The sequence below is a fragment of the Myripristis murdjan genome, chromosome 16 (assembly GCF_902150065.1).
Source record: "Myripristis murdjan chromosome 16, fMyrMur1.1, whole genome shotgun sequence".
NCBI lineage: Eukaryota > Metazoa > Chordata > Actinopteri > Holocentriformes > Holocentridae > Myripristis > Myripristis murdjan.
In genome coordinates this window covers 15,213,450-15,238,055 of record NC_043995.1, presented here as the reverse complement: position 1 = coordinate 15,238,055, position 24,606 = coordinate 15,213,450, and the positions used below count along the sequence as shown (strand labels likewise).

At 41.5% G+C, this 24,606-nt stretch overlaps 4 protein-coding genes and 1 long non-coding RNA gene across 5 annotated transcripts; 2 read left to right on the top strand and 3 right to left on the bottom strand.

The window, feature by feature from the left end:
- Positions 1-2,453: 2,453 nt before the first annotated feature.
- On the bottom strand, positions 2,454-7,738 carry gpn2 (GPN-loop GTPase 2). Its single transcript, XM_030073421.1, is given in 7 exon segments — positions 2,454-3,028; positions 3,234-3,364; positions 5,455-5,615; positions 5,802-5,958; positions 6,870-7,055; positions 7,057-7,101; positions 7,103-7,738. Coding segments are annotated over 7 exon segments (945 nt in total). The 5' UTR covers positions 7,295-7,738; the 3' UTR covers positions 2,454-2,955.
- Positions 7,739-7,980: 242 nt separating this feature from the next.
- gpatch3 (G patch domain containing 3) lies at positions 7,981-11,101 on the bottom strand. The gene is given in 14 exon segments (XM_030073384.1): positions 7,981-8,116; positions 8,119-8,197; positions 8,199-8,241; positions 8,357-8,426; positions 8,429-8,470; positions 8,473-8,482; positions 8,571-8,692; positions 8,816-8,875; positions 9,157-9,331; positions 9,427-9,728; positions 9,731-9,877; positions 10,601-10,697; positions 10,699-10,787; positions 10,790-11,101. Coding segments are annotated over 14 exon segments (1,545 nt in total). The 5' UTR covers positions 11,040-11,101; the 3' UTR covers positions 7,981-8,057.
- Positions 11,102-12,779: 1,678 nt separating this feature from the next.
- LOC115374494 (uncharacterized) lies at positions 12,780-14,935 on the top strand. Its single transcript, XR_003929620.1, has 3 exons — positions 12,780-12,818; positions 13,482-13,706; positions 14,336-14,935. It is a non-coding gene; the product is annotated as an uncharacterized LOC115374494 (long non-coding RNA).
- Positions 14,936-16,688: 1,753 nt separating this feature from the next.
- On the top strand, positions 16,689-17,654 carry nr0b2a (nuclear receptor subfamily 0, group B, member 2a). The gene is made up of 2 exons (XM_030073432.1): positions 16,689-17,226; positions 17,413-17,654. The coding sequence occupies exons 1-2, from the start codon at positions 16,689-16,691 to the stop codon at positions 17,652-17,654; spliced, it is 780 nt and encodes a 259-aa protein (XP_029929292.1).
- Positions 17,655-20,095: 2,441 nt separating this feature from the next.
- Positions 20,096-24,551, bottom strand: LOC115373608 (keratinocyte differentiation factor 1). The gene is given in 10 exon segments (XM_074933733.1): positions 20,096-20,916; positions 22,263-22,337; positions 22,811-22,867; positions 22,870-22,980; positions 22,983-23,093; positions 23,096-23,135; positions 23,137-23,197; positions 23,199-23,598; positions 23,601-23,860; positions 24,254-24,551. Coding segments are annotated over 9 exon segments (1,182 nt in total). The 5' UTR covers positions 23,842-23,860; positions 24,254-24,551; the 3' UTR covers positions 20,096-20,830.
- Between the last annotated feature and the right edge of the window lie 55 nt (positions 24,552-24,606).

Below are 24,606 nucleotides of genomic sequence, written 5' to 3'. Positions count from 1 at the left end.
CTCTCTGTCTGTCTCTCACTCCAGCAGGAACACTCCTCTACTGAGTGTGGGGGGATGGGCGCAGACTCGGCTCTCTCTCTCTCCCTGCTAACATTGAACTACACCGTGCAAACCAGACCTTATCTGGTCGGAAAGAGGATGCATGACCAGTTTTAAAGTCTCTCTCCCCAACATGTCGCTTTCTTGCACCCTCAGATGCAGCAGATAGTTCGTTGAATCCACCCACAGATCACGCAGGGGTGTATTCAGCGTTTGAGCATTTGGATGGCGTGATAAATGACAAATGTTTGCAGGCTGAGGGGGAGCTGCGCTTGTTAAATGTGAAAATGCGAATAAATAATATTGTTTGTGGAGAGTTGAATTGGTTCGGGTGGATAAATGTAAAGGTACTGATTAGGGGTGGGTTAGGGTGGATTCATATTTTGGATGCAAGTGGGACGAGAAGCTGTCTTTCAGTTTCTCCTCTCACTCTTCTCACACATTCACACACACGCATACAGAGAGAAACTGTCTCTCCTACTCTGCCTACTCTATCTCTCTGTCACACACACACACACACACACACACACACACACACACACACACACACACACACACACACACACACACCCCTACCTCTAGGGGGCTTAAAGGAAAAAAAAGTCAGGAAGTACCAGTGAGGAGGCATACTTGATCACATGTACAAACATCGGAACACAATTTAACATTCTGCCTGACACACCCCCTGATGCACGGAGAGGTTGCAGCAGGCAGAAGGCAAGCTGTCCACAATCTCTCAAGCTGCACAGCCACGTTACATTACGCAGGGTTATTATTATTTCCCATAGCAGAGAGAGAGAGAGAGAGAGAGAGAGAGAGAGAGAGCTCTCAAAGTGAGCCACGCATTATTTAGACTGCACTGGAACGACAGGGCACACGCATGGCGGGGTAATTCATGCACATCAAGTCTCACATTTTATGCCTGTAGAGATGTTGCATTTTATAATTTGATTGCGCATGATTGTAATGCAGATTTAAAACTTCGAACGCCAGCTTCAGGGCAGAGACAGGGTTGAGGAGCAACAGTGAGAGAGATTCATCTCTGTTCTTCCCCAAAAAAGAGTTTTAGTTGCTTAGAAAGACAGAGGGTCTTCCATCCCAGAGACCAGACACAGGGCCAGTTGTGCAGAAACACAGATTTAATGTGGCTTCCTCTCCCCGCCTGACTTAATTTTTCTGCTCTGGTTGCTGAGAAAAGCTGGAGCAGAGCTTTACGGATCCGGGAGGAGGATTTGGAGGCACATGTGCCATCTGCTGGATAGAAGATAGACTCTGCTGCTCAACGCACAGATAGAGGACTCATTCTTTGCCGAAGTCATTATTTTTTTTTCTGACGGGCTGTTGATGTATTTGGTAGCACTAGATATTAATTTGACCCAAGTGGTGAATCATTCTGTCAGCAAAATAATGCAACTGTGTGTTTGCTAGTAGCTGTGATTGCTTTAGATTTCTGGATTACATGACTTTGTGTGGTTGCATTAAGGAAAAAAAAAAAAAAAGTTCCCAAATACTAATATTTTATTGCCCTATCTGCAGCAAATGTTCTTCCTATAGCAAAAAAATTTTAGGTGATTCATATACCTCGGGCAATTTGTAAATATTGGAATAATTTGGACAGCATTCTGTGTATGGTCTCTCTTCGATATCACACATTTTGTCAGGGGTTTGACTGTGGAGAACTTTTTCAAACCAGTGTAGCCACTATGGGACTTGGACAACAATGGTATTTGTCAAGACGCACATATTCTCGACTCTGTAAAGCTTGGAAATTGAACTGATTACCAATTCAATCTGCTATTAAGAGTAATAGTTCCATAATATGAAGGATGTTTTATTAGTGGCCATGTAAATTGAAGTGGTGATGTTAACACTCAAATAATACCATACCAATATGAATAAAAGTACAAACCGAATGGGGGGAGGTATTCAATCTATATTACCATTATTATTATTCTATAAATTATCTGCCTCCCACCCCCTTTCCGACACACACACACACACACACACATACACACACACATACCATTTGAACTCTCATGTCTGAGGCACTGCTGATTGTCAAGTCCCATTATATTCTATTTCATATCAAGGGAAAATGCTATCTGCTCCCTGTACCTCTTCATTTCAGATATCATCCTCTGTAATGCATGCACATGGCAGGCGCATATTCACCATGAAAGGCTGAATTCTCTCTCTTCTCTTTTCTCATCTCCTGCACTGAGCTGCACAACTGAAAACTGAGGCAATATCATACAAGGATGAATGCATGTCAAAGAAGCATATTTTTTGCCAATATTATCTAAAAAAAAAAAAAAAAAAAAAAAAAAAAAAAAAAAACCTAATGATGTACAATATGTAAAAGTCATATTTAGTTAATTTTGCAAACATGACAAAATCAGTGTCCATTTTCACATAGCTTCAAACGTGACTTCATTTTTCAACTTGTGTTTTTCAGTGTGACTATAATTAGCTCAATTTGTTTTCTTCATTTGTTGGTGATGGAGAAATCAGAGTTCCCTCAAAAATTTGGGACCTGACATTAAAACAAAAAGCAAAATCTATCAACCATAAAAATACTGCTTTTAGGTTAAATGTAAAGGCATTTATTGAGCATTTTCTTGTTCTCATTGATGAAGACAATAGTGGAACACCTGGAGTTGCCGTGCTATTTTCATTGTTGGCTATTCAGCCAGAAGAAAAGGACAGCATTTGCTTCCCTTCAGTCTTCCTCGGCGTGATTTTTATGAGGTGTGGTGTAACCTTGAGGGTCTGCAGCGCCTGAATTTCCCGTCTCCCCAAAGCTTTTGTAGAAAGGCTTAGAATTCAGGCCAAGCGAGATGGATGTTGCCAAGACTCCCCTGGAAAACCAGAGCTAAAAGGGCCATCAGTTCTGTCCTTTCATTTGGGCCTTGCAATTTACAGGTCCATCATTTCCTCCTCCACAGTCTTTTCACTGGTTTCAACATACCTCTCTTGCACTCCAAGAGTCCTGGAGGGTCAAACGTCAAAGAAAATAGAGCAAAACACAGCAATTCAATATTCATATTGTCACATGTCAGTTACAGTGAGGGTAATCAGATCATTACAAAATACAGCAGAGTGTTCAGTGTTTCCATTCACCACCTGTAAATCTCCGGGTTTGATTCTAAACCAAATGAGTCACAATGAGTCACTGAATTATTAGGAAAGGATACGAGTTGAACTGGAAGTCTGCCCCCACAGCAGCTGACATCATGGCCTGCAGATTCCTCTCCTCCAGGTCTCCAAAGCAGTAGCCATTGGCTTTGTCCACGGTCCGTAAGACCTGAGTCATGCTCTCTTTGTCCTGGAGGCAGAGGGGAGTAGCACGGAATCAGGGACTTTCTTCTATAGAATATTTTATATCAGCTTAAATTTCATCCTCCAAACAGAAATTCTGCTGACAAACTCTCACTGAAGACGTGCTATCATGCGGTTTCAGTGACCTCATATTTCTGGTATCTAAAAGTGATCTGACAAACCAGCATTTATTAAATGTATGTAATCCTATCACGATTCAGTGTTATTTCATGTGTTTTGCTTCATGAGATGAAAGTCTAATTTCTCTAATTTATTCTCTCTGTTCCCAGGCTTTCCCTAACTCTCTTTTCACTCTGTTGGATAACCACATGTAGGAAAACTGCTTCTCTCACTGAAATGTTCTCAGACCTGTTTTGGAAATGCAGCTTTTTGAGTTCTATAGGCCCTACATTTCTATTATCCCGCACAACGCTCACAAATCCTGACCTTTACCCATAAAATCCCTTTCCCAAACTGACCTCCACTCTCAGTTTTAGTGTCCTCACTTTCTCCGAGGTCGGGAAGTGTTGTGTTTTTGCCGTGGTATTTGCTATGTTAACTACCTCGGTAACCAAGGTCACTGCTGGCTGTTAAACTAAAAGGATGAGGAAAACAGAGCAATGCAGGCTAGGACCAGTTTTACCCATGATGGAAACAGAGTGCCAACCTGCCATTTGTGTAAATTACAAGTCCTGTATCCCGTGAGGGTGTAGTGGTCAAGATTCTTGTCTCCCTGGACCAGGATCTAATCCCAGCTCAACCCTCTCTCTGTGTCTCCCCCTCTCTGTTTCCCTCTCAGATTTTTCACTGTCTGTGTAAATAAGGAAAAATGCTAAGGAGTGGATAGTAGAGTTCAATCTGTCTGAAGCTAATTGAGGTAATGTTCAGTTTAGAGTGCTAAAGTGATTTATAATCCAAGACAGGGTGGACAGAGCCGTTTCGGGGCCAGTCCTACCAAGGTTCTCCCTCTGTCATTCCCTGACTTTTCCATGTCTTTTCCATCACGAACATGTCGAATATCCATGATGTATTTACATAAACAACAGGTGTCTTGGGCATTTCATGAGCAAAAACTATTAAAACAAAGCAAAATACATTGTTATGGTGGAGCACTGAACCCTTGATGCCACTGATCGTGCTCATTCACACAAAAAAGTGTGCCAACAAGCTTCCATTTCCCCATGTGAGCGAGAAACATTTGGTAAAGTTAATCAGACCACATTAAGCTATGATTTTTGGATTTAGCTCAGAGCAGACTTCAGCTTTAGTATTCACAAGCTGCAGCCTGTTACAGAAAGACAGGTTGGTAGCGTGGCCCAGTGCTGCAACACAAGGTTATTTACATTCCACAGAACTCAGCGGTTGCTCATCGTCTTGTTTGCCACTGGATTATTATTATCAAAATAAACTCTGTCTGAAAATTAGTATGAAATTACGGCAATCTGTTGTAGCTTTCTTGTGTTTTTTCTTCCTGATATAGCCATTTTGAAGTAATATTCAGCAAAGCTCAGTCAACTGTCTAAAGAGCTTCAGTCAGACACTTAATACTGGATGGCTGAACCCCTATGAATACAACAGAGCACATAACTGTGCACGCCTACACAACGTCAGCGGTAACTTAAAAACTTCTCATTGTATCTGATGACCTATAACGCAAAAATTAAATTATTTTGGACAGTCTCAAAAATAGACCCCGGGACATGCACACAGATCCCAATCTATGCAATGAAGGGCAGGGATTATTGAACAGAGCTGTTGAGAGGTATAATTTCTACTATGCCACTAAAACAAGTACTTGCAAATGGTTAATTACTTGTATCATATATCAATTGACTTTCATAATGGTGATGATAGCTGTGTATATCTAGCCTTAAGACAAGCTTAAACTGCATTGTTTACCACATAATCCCTTTTGGATTAGGAATTCCTTGGCAACCCCACTTTTACTCACTGAAACAGCTTACAGTTCGGTTGATTTACAGCAATGTACATAATATGCAGTCTTCACAGCTGGAATACATTATCGTCAGTATAAAGTATTGAGTGCCGTCATGGTTGATTTATTGCCAATGTACAACAGCAAACATGAAGTGATACCTGCACATTGAGAGGCACAAAGGAGACGAGGCTGTAGTCTTGTATGACCTCCGCCAGTTTTTCATTTAAATGGTGGAATTTCTTAAAGAAGGGGTCTGCAGCCAGGTGGTCAAGAAGGTAGGTCAGGTCCATGACCTCTGTGTAGAAGTCCAGGTTGAATGCTGTTCCAGAATAGCGACAAAATAGAGAAACAGGCTCATTACCACAGTGGATAAAATTAAATGCCAACCTCACCTTACTACCTGAGTTTTTAAAATGACTAGTGTATGCCTGAAACATACAAGTGAGAATCCTCTGTCTTCGTTGTGGTCTGTTTTGTCATGGGTCTGTGCCACAACACATCTCACCCAGTTTGCCATACTGCTCAATCAAGTCCATCTTGGAGAGGACGTTGACATGGGGAAGCTCCACGTGCAGCATGGTGGACAGGGAGGTGCACAGCACAGAGATGAACTTGGCTGGGTCAGTGCAATAATGAGAATCCACAAGGTGCACAGCAGACAGCTAGGAGGCCAGAGAAAGTGAGAATAACAGTGAAGAACAATAAAATACTCAATCCATCTACTAGAGCTAAACAATATATTGTTGGCATATCAGTGTTCATATCTAGATATGACTAGGTGCGATATTAATGTCGTAAAAGGCAACAATATGAACAATATCACATATAAGGTTAGAGTTAGTGTAAGACAGTAATTTGTCTGTTCTGATCAAAAAAAAAAAAAAAAAAAAAATTTGTGAGGTAACTGCATATCTACATCCAGTTGGTATTACAATGCTGTTTTTTGAATAATGCTCAATTTTCACTGTTGTTATGCTTAAAATATTGTTGAAACATTGTGCTGAAGCAAAGATTGCAGCAAAATGTTTGATTAAAAAAAAAAATAAATAAAAAAAAAAAAATAAAATATATATATTATATATATATATATATATATATATATATATATATATATATATATAATATATATATATATAATTTTAAAGCAGCCTCAGACAGTGATTGGTCTGTTCTAATCAATAAATACTACATTGGCTAAATCCTTTTGGTATTACTATGCTCTTTATTGAAGAATGATTTTCACTTTTGCTACATTTAAAATTTCAAGATTTCAAGGAAGTGTGAACTCATTGTTATATTGCTATCAAGGCTTTTGGCATAAATATCGAGGTATGAAATTTTGCCCATATTGTGCAGCCCTACCATCTATCTCTAACTAATAAGCAGTGGATTCATTTATTTGAATACGTCAATATTGATGTTGCACAGGTATTTAATGCATCAACAAGCAATAATAATAATAAAAAAAAATCCTCTAAATTCTAAGAGTATTTCTTGAAGGCCAACAGCATGCAATGCACAGGAGCTTCAGGTGCACACTGAGCAGCTGTCCATCTCCATGTCTAACCCTCACCCTGAAGTTCCACTGGGCCAGCTGAGAGATGATGCTCTTCACCGAGCTGTGGTGGGTGTAGAGCTCCACCTGTCCGGGGCAGTCGAACAGGACGTAGCAGTCACTGTGCTGTTTGAGTTTATTGTCCAACCAGGCCAGGTTTGCTGCCAGGTACTCCATGCAGTACAGCAGCCCGCCGTTGGGCCCCCAGTTTGAGGCCCTCCATGACATCGTCGAGGTGTACCAGCTCGGATTATGTCCACCGCACAGGGGTACGGAAGCCCCTCGTTGGCGGGGTCCATGTTCACCACGGACCACCTTGCTGCCCCCAGGTGACTCAAGAACTCGTGCATCGCTTGGCAGTAGGTGGTCTTACCTGAGCCCGGGGGGCCGATGACCACCTGGCCGAAGCGTAAGGACGGCGGCCCCGCTGCTTGGTTGGACATGATGTCTGCAGCAGGTCAATGTCGCTGCTGGACAGCTTCACATCTGATGGGACCAGAGGGCAGGGTGACAGTGTCCAGCTAAAATTAAACTGTCACCTGGCAGGGACACATCCCCCAGGGTCAGGAGAATGGGATGTAACCTTTACTTTAAGTCTTTATTTTGATTTAAAGCGCACTGGGTTCAACTACTCAACCTGATAACTTGGCTAGCTACAAATACATTAGCAAAGCAGCCTTCGTTAACGGCGTGACTTAGCTGTCTCCATCTCTATAAGTGTGCAAAAGTTAGCCAAAAGATGCCACTCCCGCTGTACTAACAGTGACATTAACTCGGAAAAGTTGACGATACCCGAAATTGTAAGTAGTGAGCAATGCAGACATTTACCGCCGTTACGTTTGTGCAGGTACAACATGTCTCACGCTCACCCTGAAGCACTTCCGGGTCATTTCACCACGCTGACAAAATAAAAGTTGTCCTGGTTCTTCTCATACATGCAATATTTCAAAATACGATAATACATTTCTAACTCTTCTGAATGAGTTAAGTGATGTAGCGACACACAGTTTTACATGCTTGTTATATCCCATATGTGTTACTCTGTGCGTAACATTATCATAGGAAAAACAAGTGACTGAGAGAACAATTTAAACAATAATTTCAGGTATAAATGGGATTATAAACACATGTGAGAATCTTTTTTTTTTTCTTTAAAAAATGTTTTAATAGAGCCGAAACATACATAAATTAAATGTTTATAAAAAGTCATCTTCTTGGTCCAATGCTGCCCCCTGGCTTCCAGTCTCTGTACTTCATGCTGGTGTTGGTTGGCGTCTCAGTAAGGTGTCACCCTCATCTATTCTTTAGGCTGGTCATTACACTGTGCTTATATGAAAATCTGTTCTAGGTCCTTTTCACAGGGTGGAGGTCAGCTTCTCTCCGGTGATACCTGTGTTAAAACAGGGGAAAGCATTATTAGCACATGAAAGCACTATGAAATGATATTACTTTGACTCACGTAGCAACACACATCGTTCTCTTTGTCAAATTTGTTTTTACCTCACCCAAAGCCTCTTTTGCAATTGGGATGCTGTCCCTCATTCTCAAGGGCTTCTGGGATTCCAACCTGACTGTTCCCAGCCCCTCGCCGTCCTTCCAGCCCTGCTTCTCCATCACACGCGCCCAACACCCTAACACAGGAAAACGTGATTAAAATATGTCTAGTATATGGTACAAAAAAAAATGGAGTCAAATGAATTGCTGTCGAAACTTCCTTACCTTAGTGAATTTCTCAAAGCTGCCTATTGTCTGAGTCTGTCCCGACCTGTCTTCAAGGCCCTCTCTCAGCCTCTTCTCATACCGCATGCGGACATAATCACGGGCGTCCATGTCCCCTCCGTCTGTAGGAGAAACATATGAATAAAACACAGTCTGGCTCCACAGGAATACTTAAAACTGCAGTTTCTCTTTGGTTCCCTTCGCCAGTTGAGATATCCCTGGCTGCATAATAGATAGTGACTTACCTTTATCATAGTAAACGCTCATATCAACATCCCAGTCATCTGCTGTTTGTTCGTCAAAGTCTAAGGAAAGGAAGTGAAAACACAAATAACAAATAAATATCAATAGACATTTTTTTGGTTATCAAGCAAACATTTCATTTATGGCAGTGGTGCTGAACCTCAGTCCTGGAGATCCAGAGTACTGCTGGTTTTCAGTTTTTGTTCATCTGATGGGGCCATCCGGTGAATGTAATTATTGACCTTACAAGACCGAAATCTACCTGTGCTCTGGGCCCCGGCTGCTTTATGGTTTGATATTTTTCTTCCCAAGTGTATTGTCAGTGTTAGTTTATGCTGCATACCTCCTTCTTCTTCCTGCCAGTACTGGGCATCTGTGTAGAACACCAGGCCTGAGCCTCCCTTTTCCCATTTCAGCTCAATCTCCTCTTCGTAGAGCCTCTCCTTGCTACGCTCCTGGCTTGTCACATCATCATGCAAAGCTTCGTGGCGCTCCCACTCCTCACAGCAGTCATCATCCTACAACCAACAAGATAAACAAATGACACACCCAGACAAAAATCATAGCTTACACATCCTATCAATAACAACAATATATTTATATTTAAACCTACATCATCTGCATTTGACTGCGCATCCTCCTCTTCCTCCTCTGGGTCATCAGTCTCTGTCGTTTCTGGGAGCTCAGCTAGCCGCCTGGGTCCTGAGGCTGAAGCAGCCACAGCACCTGGTCCTGATATTTCATGTCCTGCAGCTGTGAAGACATTTTCCTCAGTGGCTGCCACCGTGCAAGTATCATGGTACTGGAAAGGCACGTTGCCGTAGCGGCGGCTGGAGCTGGTCTTGGGGAAAGTGAGGCCCAGCTTGCGTATGAGGCGTGGAGGCAGGCGGCACGACTGGATGAGCTGAAGGAACACTTCACTGGTGTACCACATTTTCCATTCTGCATCAGGGCAGGTGGATTAGCTCTGGTAAGCGTTTGAGGTCAGTCCCTCTGTGAAACGCTCTGTTAAGGGCACATGGCGCGCTGCTCAGACTTTGTCCTATAGGGTAATACGTCCTCACCTGAAATGATTAGAAACGTTGTTGGTATCGCGATGGCACATTTCAAAACAGGATTACAAAGTGCTTTACATCAACAAAATAAAACAATAACAAGAAAAGACAAAATACGACAAAATGACATGAACATACTTGAAAAAACACCTCATTCAATACAAAATACAGATCAGCATAAAACAAACCACAAAGCAATGAGAAAAGAGCATACTAACAGTCACTATGGGCAGTCAGATAACTCCTGCACACTTTCTCTTACAGCAAGGATTACAATTGCAAGGCTATAGAAGTGTGTTTTTAAAAAGAGATGACACTGTTTTGCCCAGCCTGTTCTCAGCCAACAGAAATTAAATAGACCGTGATCACTATAATTTATAACACGTTCTGTATTTACTATTGTAATATTTTGTAGGATTAATGCACATATTTAGGTATAATGCACATTTTTATTTACACATTTCTAAAGCACACATTTATAATTTTTAATTTATTTTTCTTTTCTTTGTAATTTAATTCTTATCTTGAGAATATGAGCAACTGCACCTGGCCCAATTTCCCCTGGAGGATCAATAAAGTATTTTTGATTTTGGTTAGGATACCTTGTAAAAAGACACAACAGAAACTTGTTATTTTAAATAAACTGTTCAGTGGTGCGTTATGGGGTATCAGCTTCATTGAGAGTCATTTTAAAAAGCAGCACTAAGCTGTGAGTGACTGTATCTACCTCACCTGCATCATCAGAAACTCTGACCCTCCTGATCACACACCGCCTCGCCAGCAGCTCCCCTCCGAGTCGATCCCACTGGTTTCCTCCGTACATCTTGATTGAACCTGTCGGCTTCCTTAGCGTGGACCGCCACCACACAGCAGCATGATTTCACGGCTTGTTTCGAGGAGGAACGGTGTTTGGTGGTGTGTGGGGAGCCGGGGCTGCCCTCCGCGCTGTTACCGACATCCAGCGGTGTTGTTTTCAGCTCTCTCTGTCGGCAACCTCGGCCTCCTTGCTGCCCTCCGGCTCTCTGAGGACCTCCGGCCGATGGCGGTAGTGAAAACAGTGGAAGCCGCCGCTCTCAATGAACTGGCTGAAGTAGTTTCTGAGGTCGGCTGAGCGAAAGGCAGACGGGATGTTGCTGATAGCAAAATAGACAAGTTGCACGGCGTCCGCCATGATTGTTTACCTCTGGGAGGCACCAGCCAACGACGTGGGACCGACGCAAAACACTGCGTCATATCCGGGTGAGACGTGAGATTCCGACGTACGGTGTCATTTAAAAAAAAAAAAAAAAAAAAAAAAAAAGCGTGAAAACGAAATACTAAAATAAATAAATAAAATTTTATTTTATTTTATTTTTATTATTTTATTTTATTTTATTATTTATTATTATTATTTTTTATTTATTTATTTATTTTTTTTTTTTTTTTACATATTTAGCTTGGCGGTCGCCCAGTGAGTGCTAACAGCAACTTAAAATGAATGAGGCTTAAAAATGGAAACAGCAGCACCCTTTTAAAAATGGGCCTGCGTTTATTAGTTTGTTTCATAAGAATAAGAATAAACAACTTTATTTGTACAGCACCTTTCTTTCAAGAAATGCAGCTCAAAGTGCTTTACATGCTTGTTTGTTACAGTTTTACAAAGTTAGTCACATTCCCCAAGTCTTACAGTCTCAGTGCTATAAGTAAGCGTCTCAGCTGTTTGGCCCCAAACAAGAAAGATTGTCACGATTGCGTGTGTGTGTGTGTGGTGTGTGTGTGTGTGTGGTGTGTGTGTGTGTGTGTGTGTGTGTTTAGTTTGAAGGAGAGACAGGTTAACCTCTTTTTTTGCTCTCTTTGATAGGCGAAAAACACTGACAAAATAAAAAGGAAAACAATGCACTGACAAAACAAGGGCAAAGGGAAAGATATTATTAAAACACACAATAATAATGATGATGATCATATCAAATATTATTTATTGTTCCAAAAAATACTAAATCCATTATCGATCTTGCATGAAATGAGATTAAAGACAAAATAAAGGTAGACATTAAATCTTATTTAGACAATATGAATACCTAGCTTTACTGTTAGACATAAATAGGAGAGAGCATCAGGTCTACTAGAGTTCATTAACCTGGAGGCTGTGTCTTGCTGTGGCCTTCAGCTTAGCCTTTATCACAGTGTTTTGATAGTAATAGGCTGTAAAACTGGACTTGGCTTCTGGATCCTGACATCATATTACACATCATAGTACACACAAACTCATGCCTTGACATACTGTACACAAATTTAGAGTGTCAAGCATTATTTATTTATTTATTTATTTGGAATGAAACTAAAAGATGGTAAGGGTACACAAACAACAATTTGGTATTCAAAACCTGATGGTAGACACAAAACCTGCAGTACAGAGAAATACAACACTGAGTTTAATGGGGTTTTAGTTTTAGGCTTAAAACCAGCAAAAAAAAAAAAAAAAAAAAAAAAAAAAAAATTGTGACATTGGCTTTGACATAATGTGTGCCGGCCAAGCACAGCCCTGGTAGATCAGGGATGGTATACAACTGTGAGATTTTTCTAAAGTCACTTACATACAGGTCTGTCTAAACTGCATTGTCTATGTCTTATTTCGTTTAGCTTTGCGATGCAGAAGATCGTAGAAGTTAGTCGACTAAACCATCAACATAATATCAACATCTAAGCCCTGTAATTCAGGGTCATGGATTAAGAATGTCCCTCGGCCCCACTGATCATTGTGGTTTTTATTACATGGGTTTTGAAATCATCTAACAGCCTTTCAGAAGTGAACGCTGGCATTGATCATCACAAGGATGGGGCTTCATTTGGTGAACACATCTTTTACAAATTGAAGTAAAGATTTTCTAGCTGAAATATGTTTTTTTTTTCTCTCTACAAATAAAATCCCTGAGGCAAGAGAAAGGAAGAGGAAACTGAGGATCACATGAAGGTGAGATGAAGAGTTGTGGGCACCTTGAAGGGTTTAGCCCAGGACAGAGGAGGAATGATGCTCCAGCCAGAGCTAAAGGCCTAAGTTTATATGTTTTATATTGCATGTGTCTTTCCTGAGGGACTTTAATTTGTCTCTATTCTGTGTCAGAATCACAGTGGACCCTAAAGCAACACATTGACTCACGAGTGTCATTCCTGAAAAAAAATACCATTTTAATATAAAAGTAGTAAACATATAAAGGCAACAAGTATTCAGACAATCATCATGCAGCGTTAACCTGTTCAAGTTCACCTTATCAGGTGCATCCAACCAACAGAGTGGATATTTTGAGCTGATCTTAGCATCAGAGTATTTTATTTATTTATTTTTTCTTGCAACTGGTATACAGTGATTTCAGACATGTATATTTGCAAATATAAAAAAATGTTGTACAAATGCATAACATGAAAGATGTTTAAACCCGGCATACAAAGTGAAAGAAAGTTTAGACTTTTATTTTGTATATTTAGAACAGTGAACATCATCAGGGAGGTGTTGCAGTCCCCTTCACACCACTGAAAGTGCCCAAATTCATGTGAGGACTAAAATAATAATTTCTTTGTGGTAAATATCACATAACCATGTATGCAAATCTCTTATGATTTTGAATTGCTTGTACAGTCAAACCCAGAAGGATCTGTCCTCAGGGCCGAGATGGCTCCACTGTGGAGGAATGACTTTCACCTTTGGGTTGATGCCCTTGTCAGCCAGGCAAATGAACCTGTGTTGCATGAGCAGTAGGTCAAGGCCAAATGTCACGTCCTGGACATTATGTCCATCATGCACACGGGAGTTCAATGACCCGGGCCAGCCAAAAGCAGTGGAAGAACAAAAGTCCGTATTAAGGTGAGCTATTGCAGGGAAAGTTACAGTGAAAGTTCAATCAAACATTGAATTTCTATGGCATGCTGACATTTTTCCTCAAAATTATCCAGTGTTTTTTTTTTTTTTTTTTTTTTTTTTCTCATTAGTGTGTCATTATGATCTGAATCTTGTAATGCTTTTGCAATCAAATGTTGTAATTATTTCTTAGGCAGTGGTTCTCAACCTGGGGGTTGGGCCCCCCACAGTGGGTTGTAAGACAATTTTAGTGGGTTGTAAGACAATTTTAGTGGGTTGCAAGATGACCAGGACATAGGGGAAAGAAGAGAAAACAATGAATATGCAAGATTATCATGATTATTTTTTCATATCTTACTCTTTTTTTCTGTTGTGAAGCTCTGACAGGAAGTCACACGTGGACATTTATTGGTTTGTTTTATGGGGTCATGGCCCAAAATAGTTGAGAGCCACTGCTTTTGGAGTACAATTGAGAATGTAACAGAAAAGTAAACAAGGCTTGCTTGGACATTCTTCAGGTGCCAGCCATTACATCATGCTTCATCTGTCTTGGACTGTTTTGTTTCCTTGATTGCAAAATCCAGCAGTTGCTCCATATATGGAATGAAGGACTTTTTTTTTTTTTTACTGTCTAGGTGGAGATAAGTGTCTGTCCTCCGTGCCCGTCTCTGCCTAGCTCCTAACCTCTATAAACACGGGCCTTATCACAAGCATTTATGGCACTCTGCATGCCGCATGATTACTACAGTCGGATGGCTGCTGAGTGTCACACAGAAGAAAGGATGATTCAGGTCACATTCTTCCATGTATTGTTATGGTGTTATGATTCAGCTCCTGCCAGTTATTGTGTGAGCGTAGACACAGTAACCTCTACAGGAGTGATAACTGTGGTATATCATAATGAGATCTGTTCAGGAGGGAAAATGAGACGGCGACAAACTATTCTGGAATGTATTGCAAAAAAGAGAAGTACAAAGACAGTACGAGCTAAAACAATCACTCGGTGACTGGTGCTGCCAGTTGTGCCCGGCACATAATTGCTTTATGCAGTCATCATCTCATGGACTGACCTTGACTCCAATGCTCACTGGTTCAGCTATTCCCATGGGGTTTCCATCCTGTGACAGGTGTCAGAGCTTGTGTATCAGATGCACTGTCACAATTAAAAGAGCAGATTTTATTGTAGCACTAGTTTCTTGATGTCCAGAGCTCTATAGCACGTGTTGTATCTTGTGGTTGTGTCCATGGCACCAAACGTCCTGACCAGAGGAACCCTGTCAGTGTTGTTTTGCTGTTTGTGTATTTGTGACAATAATAAACTAATTTGCTTATCAGTCTCAGACCTCCGTGCTTGGTACAGTGAAGATAACAGATTAGGGTATCTTACTAATTAAATAACAGCCAAACATCTGTACTACCGGTAATGGACACCTCATTAATGATCACTTTCTAGGACAGTTGGATCAGTGTTTTTGAATAAAAAGGGCTTTACAACAAAGCAAAAACCAAACAACCAACCACTTTAATCTGATGATAACATATGAAACACATTCCGGTGTCACTTCATTGACAATGAATAGCAGGCTGGCTTTGTGGACACACAGGATGATTCTTTACAAAGGATTAATGGTTCAGAACCACAGATTACATAAATATCTCTCAACAAAATCAGTCTTTTACTGACTGGCTGTCATAATTATCTTACTCATTACAAATGGAGCAAATTACCTGTATCATGCCATCATAGATTTGAGTCTTGGCAGCTTTGTTTAGGATATTTGATCATGGACACAAACCGTGAATACATTTTCTGACATTATATTACTAATTTATGTAATATATGCAATTATATATCTGGCCAGTGGTGAAACTTTTTTTTATTAAGCCATCTGTGAAAAACAATGACTTTAAAATAAGTTCAATTTCTTATCTCCATTTACTTTTTATTTTTTTAATTCTTAATTTTAAAATTTAATCCATTTTCTTTCATATGTTTTTAAAGAGTGGCCACTGCCATGCTGCAACTTTTAGCATAGATAGGCTTCATGTTTTCCTTATTTACTTAAAGGAAACGATACACTACCTGGCTACCTGTCTATATTTTTTCATGAGGCTGTAAAATGGGGGCCTGTACATCACAGTGTCAGTCAGCAGTTTGGTTCTGAAATTTGGTGACAACTGTCATGTTGGCTAGAAGATAAAATCTAAACTATGGGCTTCACTCTAGTGGCACCAGCAGGCCCAGAAGGGCTTCTATGTCAGAAATAATGCGCTTGTTAATCTTCTATCATGACTGAAAATGAAGAGCAAAGTTATTTTTCATGTAAAAATTGCGACTATTTAGAGTCAACTTGTAACATAAAACAAGCAATGCATTTTTTTATGTGATTTATGTGATGATTTGTACCTTTATGGGTGTCAAAGAAAAGAGAATAATATATAAACTGAATTTTGCAGTACCTATAATACCAATTTAGTTTCTGGAAATACCCAGTGCTGTTCTTGAATTACAAGAAAATCAATTTAACCAGAAAAGCTGGCCACAGCTCTCAAGGTCCTAACTTCTAGGTCAATGCCCTCTCTTTGCTTTGCTGTTCACCTCTCTAGGTGTGTGAGCTGGCAGTGTACAGGACATACAGTGTGCTGATTACCTTTGCAGTCCTTGGTAGCTTGGTACTGCCTGGGTTAATGACACCAGCTAAAGATAAGGCCCAACCCACTTGATATCCAGGGGGTTACTCCATCAGTTCCTTTTCATTGAGAAAAGCTTATCTGTTTCCCAGGGTTGTTCAGCCAGTTACCTGGCAGTGCACAGAGTTGTTTGTCACTGAGAGTATTGACAAGTCAAAGTCCACTTAGCAGGGTGGGCTGGCCCTATAAATAGCGGAGGCAGTAGGACAAGTACGCACAAGCTCATCAAGATCCTGCCTTGTGAAGAGGAACACTACCTTTCAACATTTAACTACATCAATCTCTCCAGCGTACAACATGGATAACGGATGCCACTGTTCAGTTCACAGTGACAGGCACTTGAATCCTATCCTCTACAACATCCTCAGCCAAATGGATAACACCAGCAAACCGACTCAAAACAACTTTGACTACAATTCAATACCTCACAGATGCAACTGTGAGATGCAACGGACAGTGTGCTTGAAAAGGCCGTTGGAGGTTTGCCAGGAAGCTTCAGCAGTCCTCGTTAAAACAGTCCATTTCATGAAGAATTTACCTGCCTTTAACCAGCTTCCGTCAAACGACCAGTTCTCACTTCTTCAAAGCTGCTGGGCACCGCTCTTCATTTTGGGTTTGGCCCAGGAGGGTGTGAACTTTGAGGTGACGGACAGCCCTGCAGACAGCATGCTTAAGAAGATCCTGTTGAACCGCCAGGAGAGCTGTGAGATGGAGAGAGAGCAACCCACCATCGCTGGAGTCAGCAAACTCAAGTCCTGCCTCAAAAAATTTTGGAGCTTGGATTTGAGCCCCAAGGAGTATGCATACCTCAAAGGGACTGTCATATTTAATCCAGGTGAGCGTTCACTCAGTAGCACACCAAAATAAATGAAATGACATGACAGTATTTCCAAACTAGCAGCTTGATTTCCATAGTCACACTGACAAATTGAAGTTTCAATCCCTGATATCATCCATTGAGAAGAGTGCTGTGCTAAAACTGTATCATATGTAACCTTGTCACTAATTTCACATTCAACAGATGTGCGAGATTTAAAGGCGGCTCTGTTTGTTGAGGGGCTGCAGCAGGAAGCTCAACATGCCCTGAGAGACGTCGTCCAGCTCCTTCACCCAGGGGACCAGGAGCGCTTCACACAAATCCTGCTCACAGCCTCCATGCTGCAGGCCATCACGCCCAGCCTCATCACTGAACTGTTCTTCCGGCCTGTGATTGGTCAGGCTGATCTGCTGGAGCTGCTGGTCGACATGCTCTTCTGTAGGTAGAACAGGATGGACTTCATGTAAGCTGTCCCGGAGAGAGAGATGAAGATAATGGTGGGGATTGCAGAGCTTTTTTTTTTTTTTTTTTGATCTCCTTGGACAATGTTCCCTTATGACATGAAGAAACACCTGGAAGTGGATAGGTTAAATATGAACTTCTACTGGCCGACATGAAAGACACCACGAATAAGCACAAATATATTGTTTTCTATTCTGAACATTGACACTACAAATTACTTGTATTTACATTGGTGCTGAGTTCACTTTAGCCACGTCTGCATTGATTTTATTTGCTGTAGTGGAGAGTGCAAACTTTCCACATAACTCACAAAGACAGACTGAACCAACTGCTAACACAGTACATCTCATGCTGGTGTTATACCAGAAATGTTTTATGCTTGCTTCAGTGTTGTAAATAAGTTGTGTTTGGCAATTTGTATTTACAGAATTTTTCAAATAAATATATTTTTGTACAGAAACTGAAAACCGAACATTGGTCCTCATATTTCAAGAGTCACAGCATCAGTTTTGAAGACAAAAGGCTCTATTTATTAATGTACATACTAAGCATTTACATAATGTTGATGCTTTTTGTTCTGACAGTAAATAAGTGCCAAAAGTAAACGGGCTCTGACTCTGTCCAGCATGCTCTATTCTATTTTTTTCTTTAGCCATGATGTATTTGAAGCTATGGATGTTTTACGCCAGTGGTTACATTACTGTCAGATTTGCACAGCTGATAATTCATCGGCTGCACCCTGTGCCAAACTGTTACTGGCCTATAAACTTCTTAGCCAAGCAGACATACTGTATGGATGAAGAAAACATGTTACAGTGAGAATACAACTTTACATCAAAGTATCAACTGATTCTCCACAAGAAAATGCAAACAACTGCACTGTTGCTCTGATATCGGTCACCCTTTTATCTGATGGTGCTTTGTCTCCCTCTCATGGTAATATCTGGAAGTCACTTGTGTTTTCTCAAAACTTTGCAATCAGAGAAGCACCCAAAATGTGAGTTAAACTGACTTCCTCTTTCTGTGTAGAATGAAACAATGTTAAACATATTTAAAAAGATACCTTGCAAATTCTAATATTCCAAAGTGTGAATAATAACATCTATGTAAAGGTAATGGTAAGAAAAGTGTAAATGCAAAATCAGTTGCTGAAAACAAAAACTCAGGATTTATGGATTAGTAAGGGAGCGCCACTTGAGATGGTACAGGTCCTCTTGATCCTCCTGTGCTGTGGTATGTCAGTTGTGAAACAGTCACTGAGCGTTTACATGACACCTCATACAGGTAAAACAGGAATGTGCTGGTGGGGGCAGAAAGCCAGAGGAAATAGGGTTACACAGGGTAACTGCAACACAACACACACGGCAGACGACAAGTAGGCCAACATGTGCCACTGAGCACTTCACTTATATTTTACACATGTCACTGGGCTCAGATCTGCTTAAAGGAAATCGACTGCATTCACCTGACAGTGTTTCCAGTGATGCAATATAACCCTGGCAGCAGATGTGTAGATCACATGTGAATCCCTTTGGCTTAATTAGAAGATTCCTATAACTGCAATGTTAACAGATTGTATATATACTGACCACAAATTATCATTATTAACACCACATTGCCGATATACTTTAAGAATGTAAATGTGTCAGGCGCCTAGCTGTTCATAGGGCGGTCAAAAGTTGAAAAATAACTCTTCAGGACACACCAAATTATTAACCACATTTCATTACTATCCTTTGATATACACTGAATATATGAATTGTATTGTTTTTGTATATACATAGCAGGTAGGAGAATATTGTAATTGAGGTGAATGTGTGGAACACTATCCCATTTAGGAGTGAAGATTTATCACATCTCCATAGACAATGAATTTATCAACACTGAAATGGATTTTTTTTTAACATTAAAATTTATACTGCCAAAGCCGATTACAATCACATTCCTTTGAGCCAACACTGGACTTGGGGGAACAAGCAGAAGTTTGTGAAATCAGGCTGATTTTCCGCAAAGATTCTTGCCTGGGTGATAGATGAAAGACAAACCCCCGGATTTTATTTCCTTTCTGTCAGAACCAGCCAAACAAGTTCCTTTTTTGCTGAGGGCAGAAAAAGCCTTCCTTCTACAACACAGTGACCCAGAGAAGACAAGCTTGACAACAATAATTCAAGAGATAAAAAAAAGAAAAGAAAATTAGGGTAGAGAGACAGTAGGAGGGGAAAAATGGCAGACTTGTTTATGTGGCAGAGAAAGTCATCTGTTGCAAGATAAATGGAATTGCTTGTATTGCAACAGTACACTAAATTGGCTGATGAGGAGAGACAAGGATAGCAAATGATTTTTGTAATAGCCAAATTAAAACATCATTACTATACAGGGAATAGGGATTAAATTATAGAATATGCTTTATACATAAGACAGCAAAAACAGGCATGGACATTTTTTTTATTTTGGTAAAAATAAGATTTAAAATATTGAGTAAAAAAAAAAACAGTGAGCAAATGCCACAAAAGGTTTAAAAGCCCAAGAAGTAACATTGTCTTAAAAATATGTACATCAAAATATGGCTTAACAATACAATTGTACACTCAAAGTGTGAGTTCAAATGTGCTGCTAAGTCTAAATGGCAGGCACAATTACTTGCACAAACAAACAATCTCAGAGGAAAGAATGAGGACGGTTATGTTTTGGGATCAGTCTCTATCCTTTGGCCTGAGCTAACATTGCATGGAGTGTAGCATGTCTCTTTTTACAACATGGGGTGTCGGTCAATGCTAGACTGCAAACAACGTTAAAAACAGCATACAAACACATGAAAGCTTCCATTGCCTTTCCCCTATCTAAAACATCTTGTTTGGTGCATGCTTGTGCAAGAAGGGGACAGTTTGCTGGAGAGACAGTGACCCGGTGGACGTGCTGTGATGTGCCTCCATCTGAGTCGCTGAAAAGCCTGAATTCGAATGACACTCCGATATCAAACAAAACAATAGCAGGAGCACTTCAAGTACGGCCGCCCAGTGTACACAGGGTGCTCCACGCAGTAACAGCATAAGCCCTGAACGCAGGCAAGTGACAACAAAAAGATAGGAGAAGGATAGACTTGTCCATCTAGCTGGATACATTCCTTGTCAGTTTAGGTACATCTGATTTAGTGCGATGATCAGAGGAGCAGAGGAGTCCCTGAAGAGTCCGTTTCGGTTTCGCGCTGGTAGGGTGAGTAGGCTGTGGCAGTGCTGGAGGAGTACGCTGCCGGAGAAAACGCAATAGTATTTACTGAGCAGCATTTTAAAAGGATACTCCAACGTTTGGGGCAAAAATACCCTTTTCCCGACCAGACTGAAACAACATGCTCATTTTTTGAGGATACCATTTTCAATTATGTATGTCCAGTGGTCCGAAGCAGTCTTATTTACACAGTGTATCATGTGTATTTGAAATATGGATCTTGGGATTTAAAAAAAACAAAACAAAACAAGAATTGTTTTAGGAGAAGTTGGTCTAGGAAGGTCTAGGAACATATGACAGCTTCAGAGTTGCTGTAAGGTTTATTTTTTCAGGCTAATGACTCCCATAGACTTTAAGTGTTTATAGATAGATAGATTTACTTATCGGTCCCAAACTGGGAAATATTGTGTAACACAAAATGCTAAACATTGGAATCGAACCACTGGACATCAGAGGTAAAAATTGTACTGAACATCTTGCCTCAGTCTGAGTAAGTCAATAAAACAGTATTTTGCCCGAAATGTTGGAGTATTCCTTTAAGGGTAAAAACAACAACAACAAAACAGACAGTTGTGAGAGTTGAACCAAGGACCCTGGCACATTCCCAGGCCATGGTGTGAAAGATGTGGAAACATAATGTGATGTGCTTTCATTCAAACACATGTAACGGGATACCCCCTCCTTTTAAGAGGCTCTCCAAAGAACAACAAAAAAAGAGGCTGCTGCACAGTTATCCATCTGTAACCCAAGTTGTTCACTAAAATTACATAATAAACCATGGGACATTATTTGGCATATATTTAATGTGATTTGATCCACCGGTCTAGCAGGACGTGAAGTATGAGCCCTGAGCTGGAGGGGAAATGAGGCGGGGTGATAGGTGGGTGTAGGGTGGCAGAGGAGAGGAGGAGGCAGCTAATGAGTGAGGGATTGAAATATACAGAGAAAAGGCTGGAATGTAGGGCTTTCACTATCCAGGAGCGCCATCAAAGCCTGGTATGCTACTGGAAAGCAGAGAGGAGGTGAGAAAATGCCTGCAGCTGCACTAAGTACAATGGAGCATGAACACTGAGCCCAGAGACTCATGGCTGATCATCTGAGCAGTAATTAAAACCTCAATGAGCAGGACAAATGAGAACTGGGGTTCTAATCAGCACAATAAACACCTCTGTTATGGCCGTGATGGACTTGGGGGAAAAAAAAAATCGTACGTGTACACTGAGACACTGGCTGATGCTGGATCAGATTCAAGTTTTAATGCCTTCTTCATCCATGTGCATCAGTGTGAGTGAAGACATGGCATGTGGTATTTGAACCCAAAACGGATCTCTGAGCGCATGTTGTGGAAAATTCCCACATGCACTTACTTTCGCCCACTGTAGTGTCTCATTTTCGTGCCAGTTCATCGGATGACGTCTGCTCGGACACTTTGACCTCAGGTGCTGTAGAAGGAGAGAAAAAGACAAAACAAAGTGGTTTAATCGACGACACAAAATCACAGATAACCGGAAACCACTGGCATTTTAGATCAAGTTAACTTTGGTGACCCCTACAATTACTCAGTGTGTTTGTCTAATGCTGTATATACCTGTTTCCACTTGCCCCACATAATAGTTTATGCTTGTGCCATTGTTATCTATGCCTAGTGTATTGGGGATTAAACAGTGAAGCAAACAAAACAGCTTCAGCAGCGTTCCAACAGACACCGTGAGTCATTAGGAGAAGACAGATCACATGTTTGGTGTAGCTGGTATGCTGCAGGCGGGTGAGGGGAAAGGGCTGCCACTGGTTATCTTAGGAAAGTTATGAATCCTACTTAAAATGCACTAGCTGTTCATTCCGATTAGTTTAACAGATTTTGTTTGGTTACAGGGTGATATGGAAGGACATAAATTCAAATCTTACTGTCACTTGCTCATGAAGGTGTTGGTCATGGTCTCGTTGCCACTGTCAGGGAGGGTCCCGTCACTTCTCCATTAGGGCGCTGCACGCAGACTGATTGGCTTTTGTTTCTCTTGCCTTTCCGCGTGATGCTGATGCGGATGGACGCGTGCACCAGCTTGCACTCGGCCTCCTGCTCCTCAGGTTGTAGTCCTGGGCGATGCTGTATCTGAGCTCGCTGATCTCATTGGTCTTGCGGGAGAAAGAGGAGTCAGGGTGCACTTGCCAGCTGGTCAATTTGGGCAGGGCATAAAGTCCAGCAGCTTCTTGGTGATAAGAGTATCAATGTCCTGTGCCTGTGTCACTCAGGTCGTCTATGTCAAAGTCCTCCAGGGAGTACAGGCTGGGTTGCTGGATGGCCGTGGCTGTCCCCTTTGCCGGTCGTACGGGTCCGTTTGGGGACAGAATAGGGATACTTCACTGTCTGCCCTGCAATGCGCACATCTTGGTAGCGGAAACTGTCGCTGGTGGGCAGTTTGGAGGGCTTGGTGGACTTGCTAGATTCTAAAGGGATGCCGCAGGTGGGGTTGGATACCGCCATGCCGTTGGGGGGGTGGGGCTCGCTACCTGCTTTTGAGGGGTGGTCTGTGGAGCTCTCGTTAACAGGCAGGCAGGGCTCTCTGCTGCCATAAAAGCCGCAGGTCAACACACAGCAGATAAGGGCCTTACAGCCACTCCAGCCCATGGAGGCACAGGAGCCACAGGCATGTCTGCTAGTGGGCGTATTATCTGCCGACCCAGGAATGAAACCTATACTCTCTGACCGCGTCCGGTGCCATTTCGTGGTTGACCCCTACGGCCATACTTGGTTGTCTGAGTAGCGGGAGTGGTCACTGGTGGTGCTCCTGTGTGTGATACCCGTGCGGGGTCCCTGTAGAAATCTTGGCTGGTAGTGCTCTCCCTGGATATAGTCCGGCCCTGTCGATAATCATCTGATCTGGAGCTGGAGGTGTGCTGTTTGTGGTGACGGGACGTCTGGGGAGCCCCTGTGCTGTGGCCAGGCATGGCTCACAATGCCTGAGACCTGGGGTGAAAATAAAACAGGTGTAAACCTCCACTCTTCTAGTCACCCAGGCCTGCAGCCAGTAAAAAAAAAAAAAAAAAAAAAAAAAACCCTCTGACACTCTTCAGCCTGCACAGAAGACACAATAACATGAAGTAAACAATTGTCTACCTGCCCCCTCAAGTCAGACAGAGTAAAAACTGCATAAACTGCATTAAGTTAATGAACCTGTAAAGATCTCTCAATGTACATCTTGACATATTTCTTGCATTAAGTACTGGCCTGATTATATTTTGGCCCACTCGTCGCGCCCAAAAAGCTTTTGTTTGGCCTACTTCTGTTGGACTCGGTTAAGCCAATAGCTCACTCAACTAAACACCCATTTTTCATTTGCAGTATCAACAGTCAACTTACCGCATATGAGGAAACAGATTGGGTTGTTTTATCCCAGATAAGCTGGTCAGCGAGTCAACCACGGAAGTCTCAGGGACAAAACTTTCTTCAGCTTGCGTTTCAGAGAAGGAAAGAAAGAAGAAGGCTCTCGACCGCTCAGCTATCCAGGTGATTTCTTTCGGATCTACGAAAAAAAGAGAAACACTCCAATAAACCTCAGGTGTGCTGCCACGACCGAGGAGCTCAAATCATCTCTTTCTTGTCGTCTCCTTTTGGTAAAATTCAGTGGTGTGTTGCCGATAGTCTCCCAATGTTTGGCTATTACCTGCGGCTAATCCCAGACTTTACACCCACCCACAGGTGAGTCATGACGT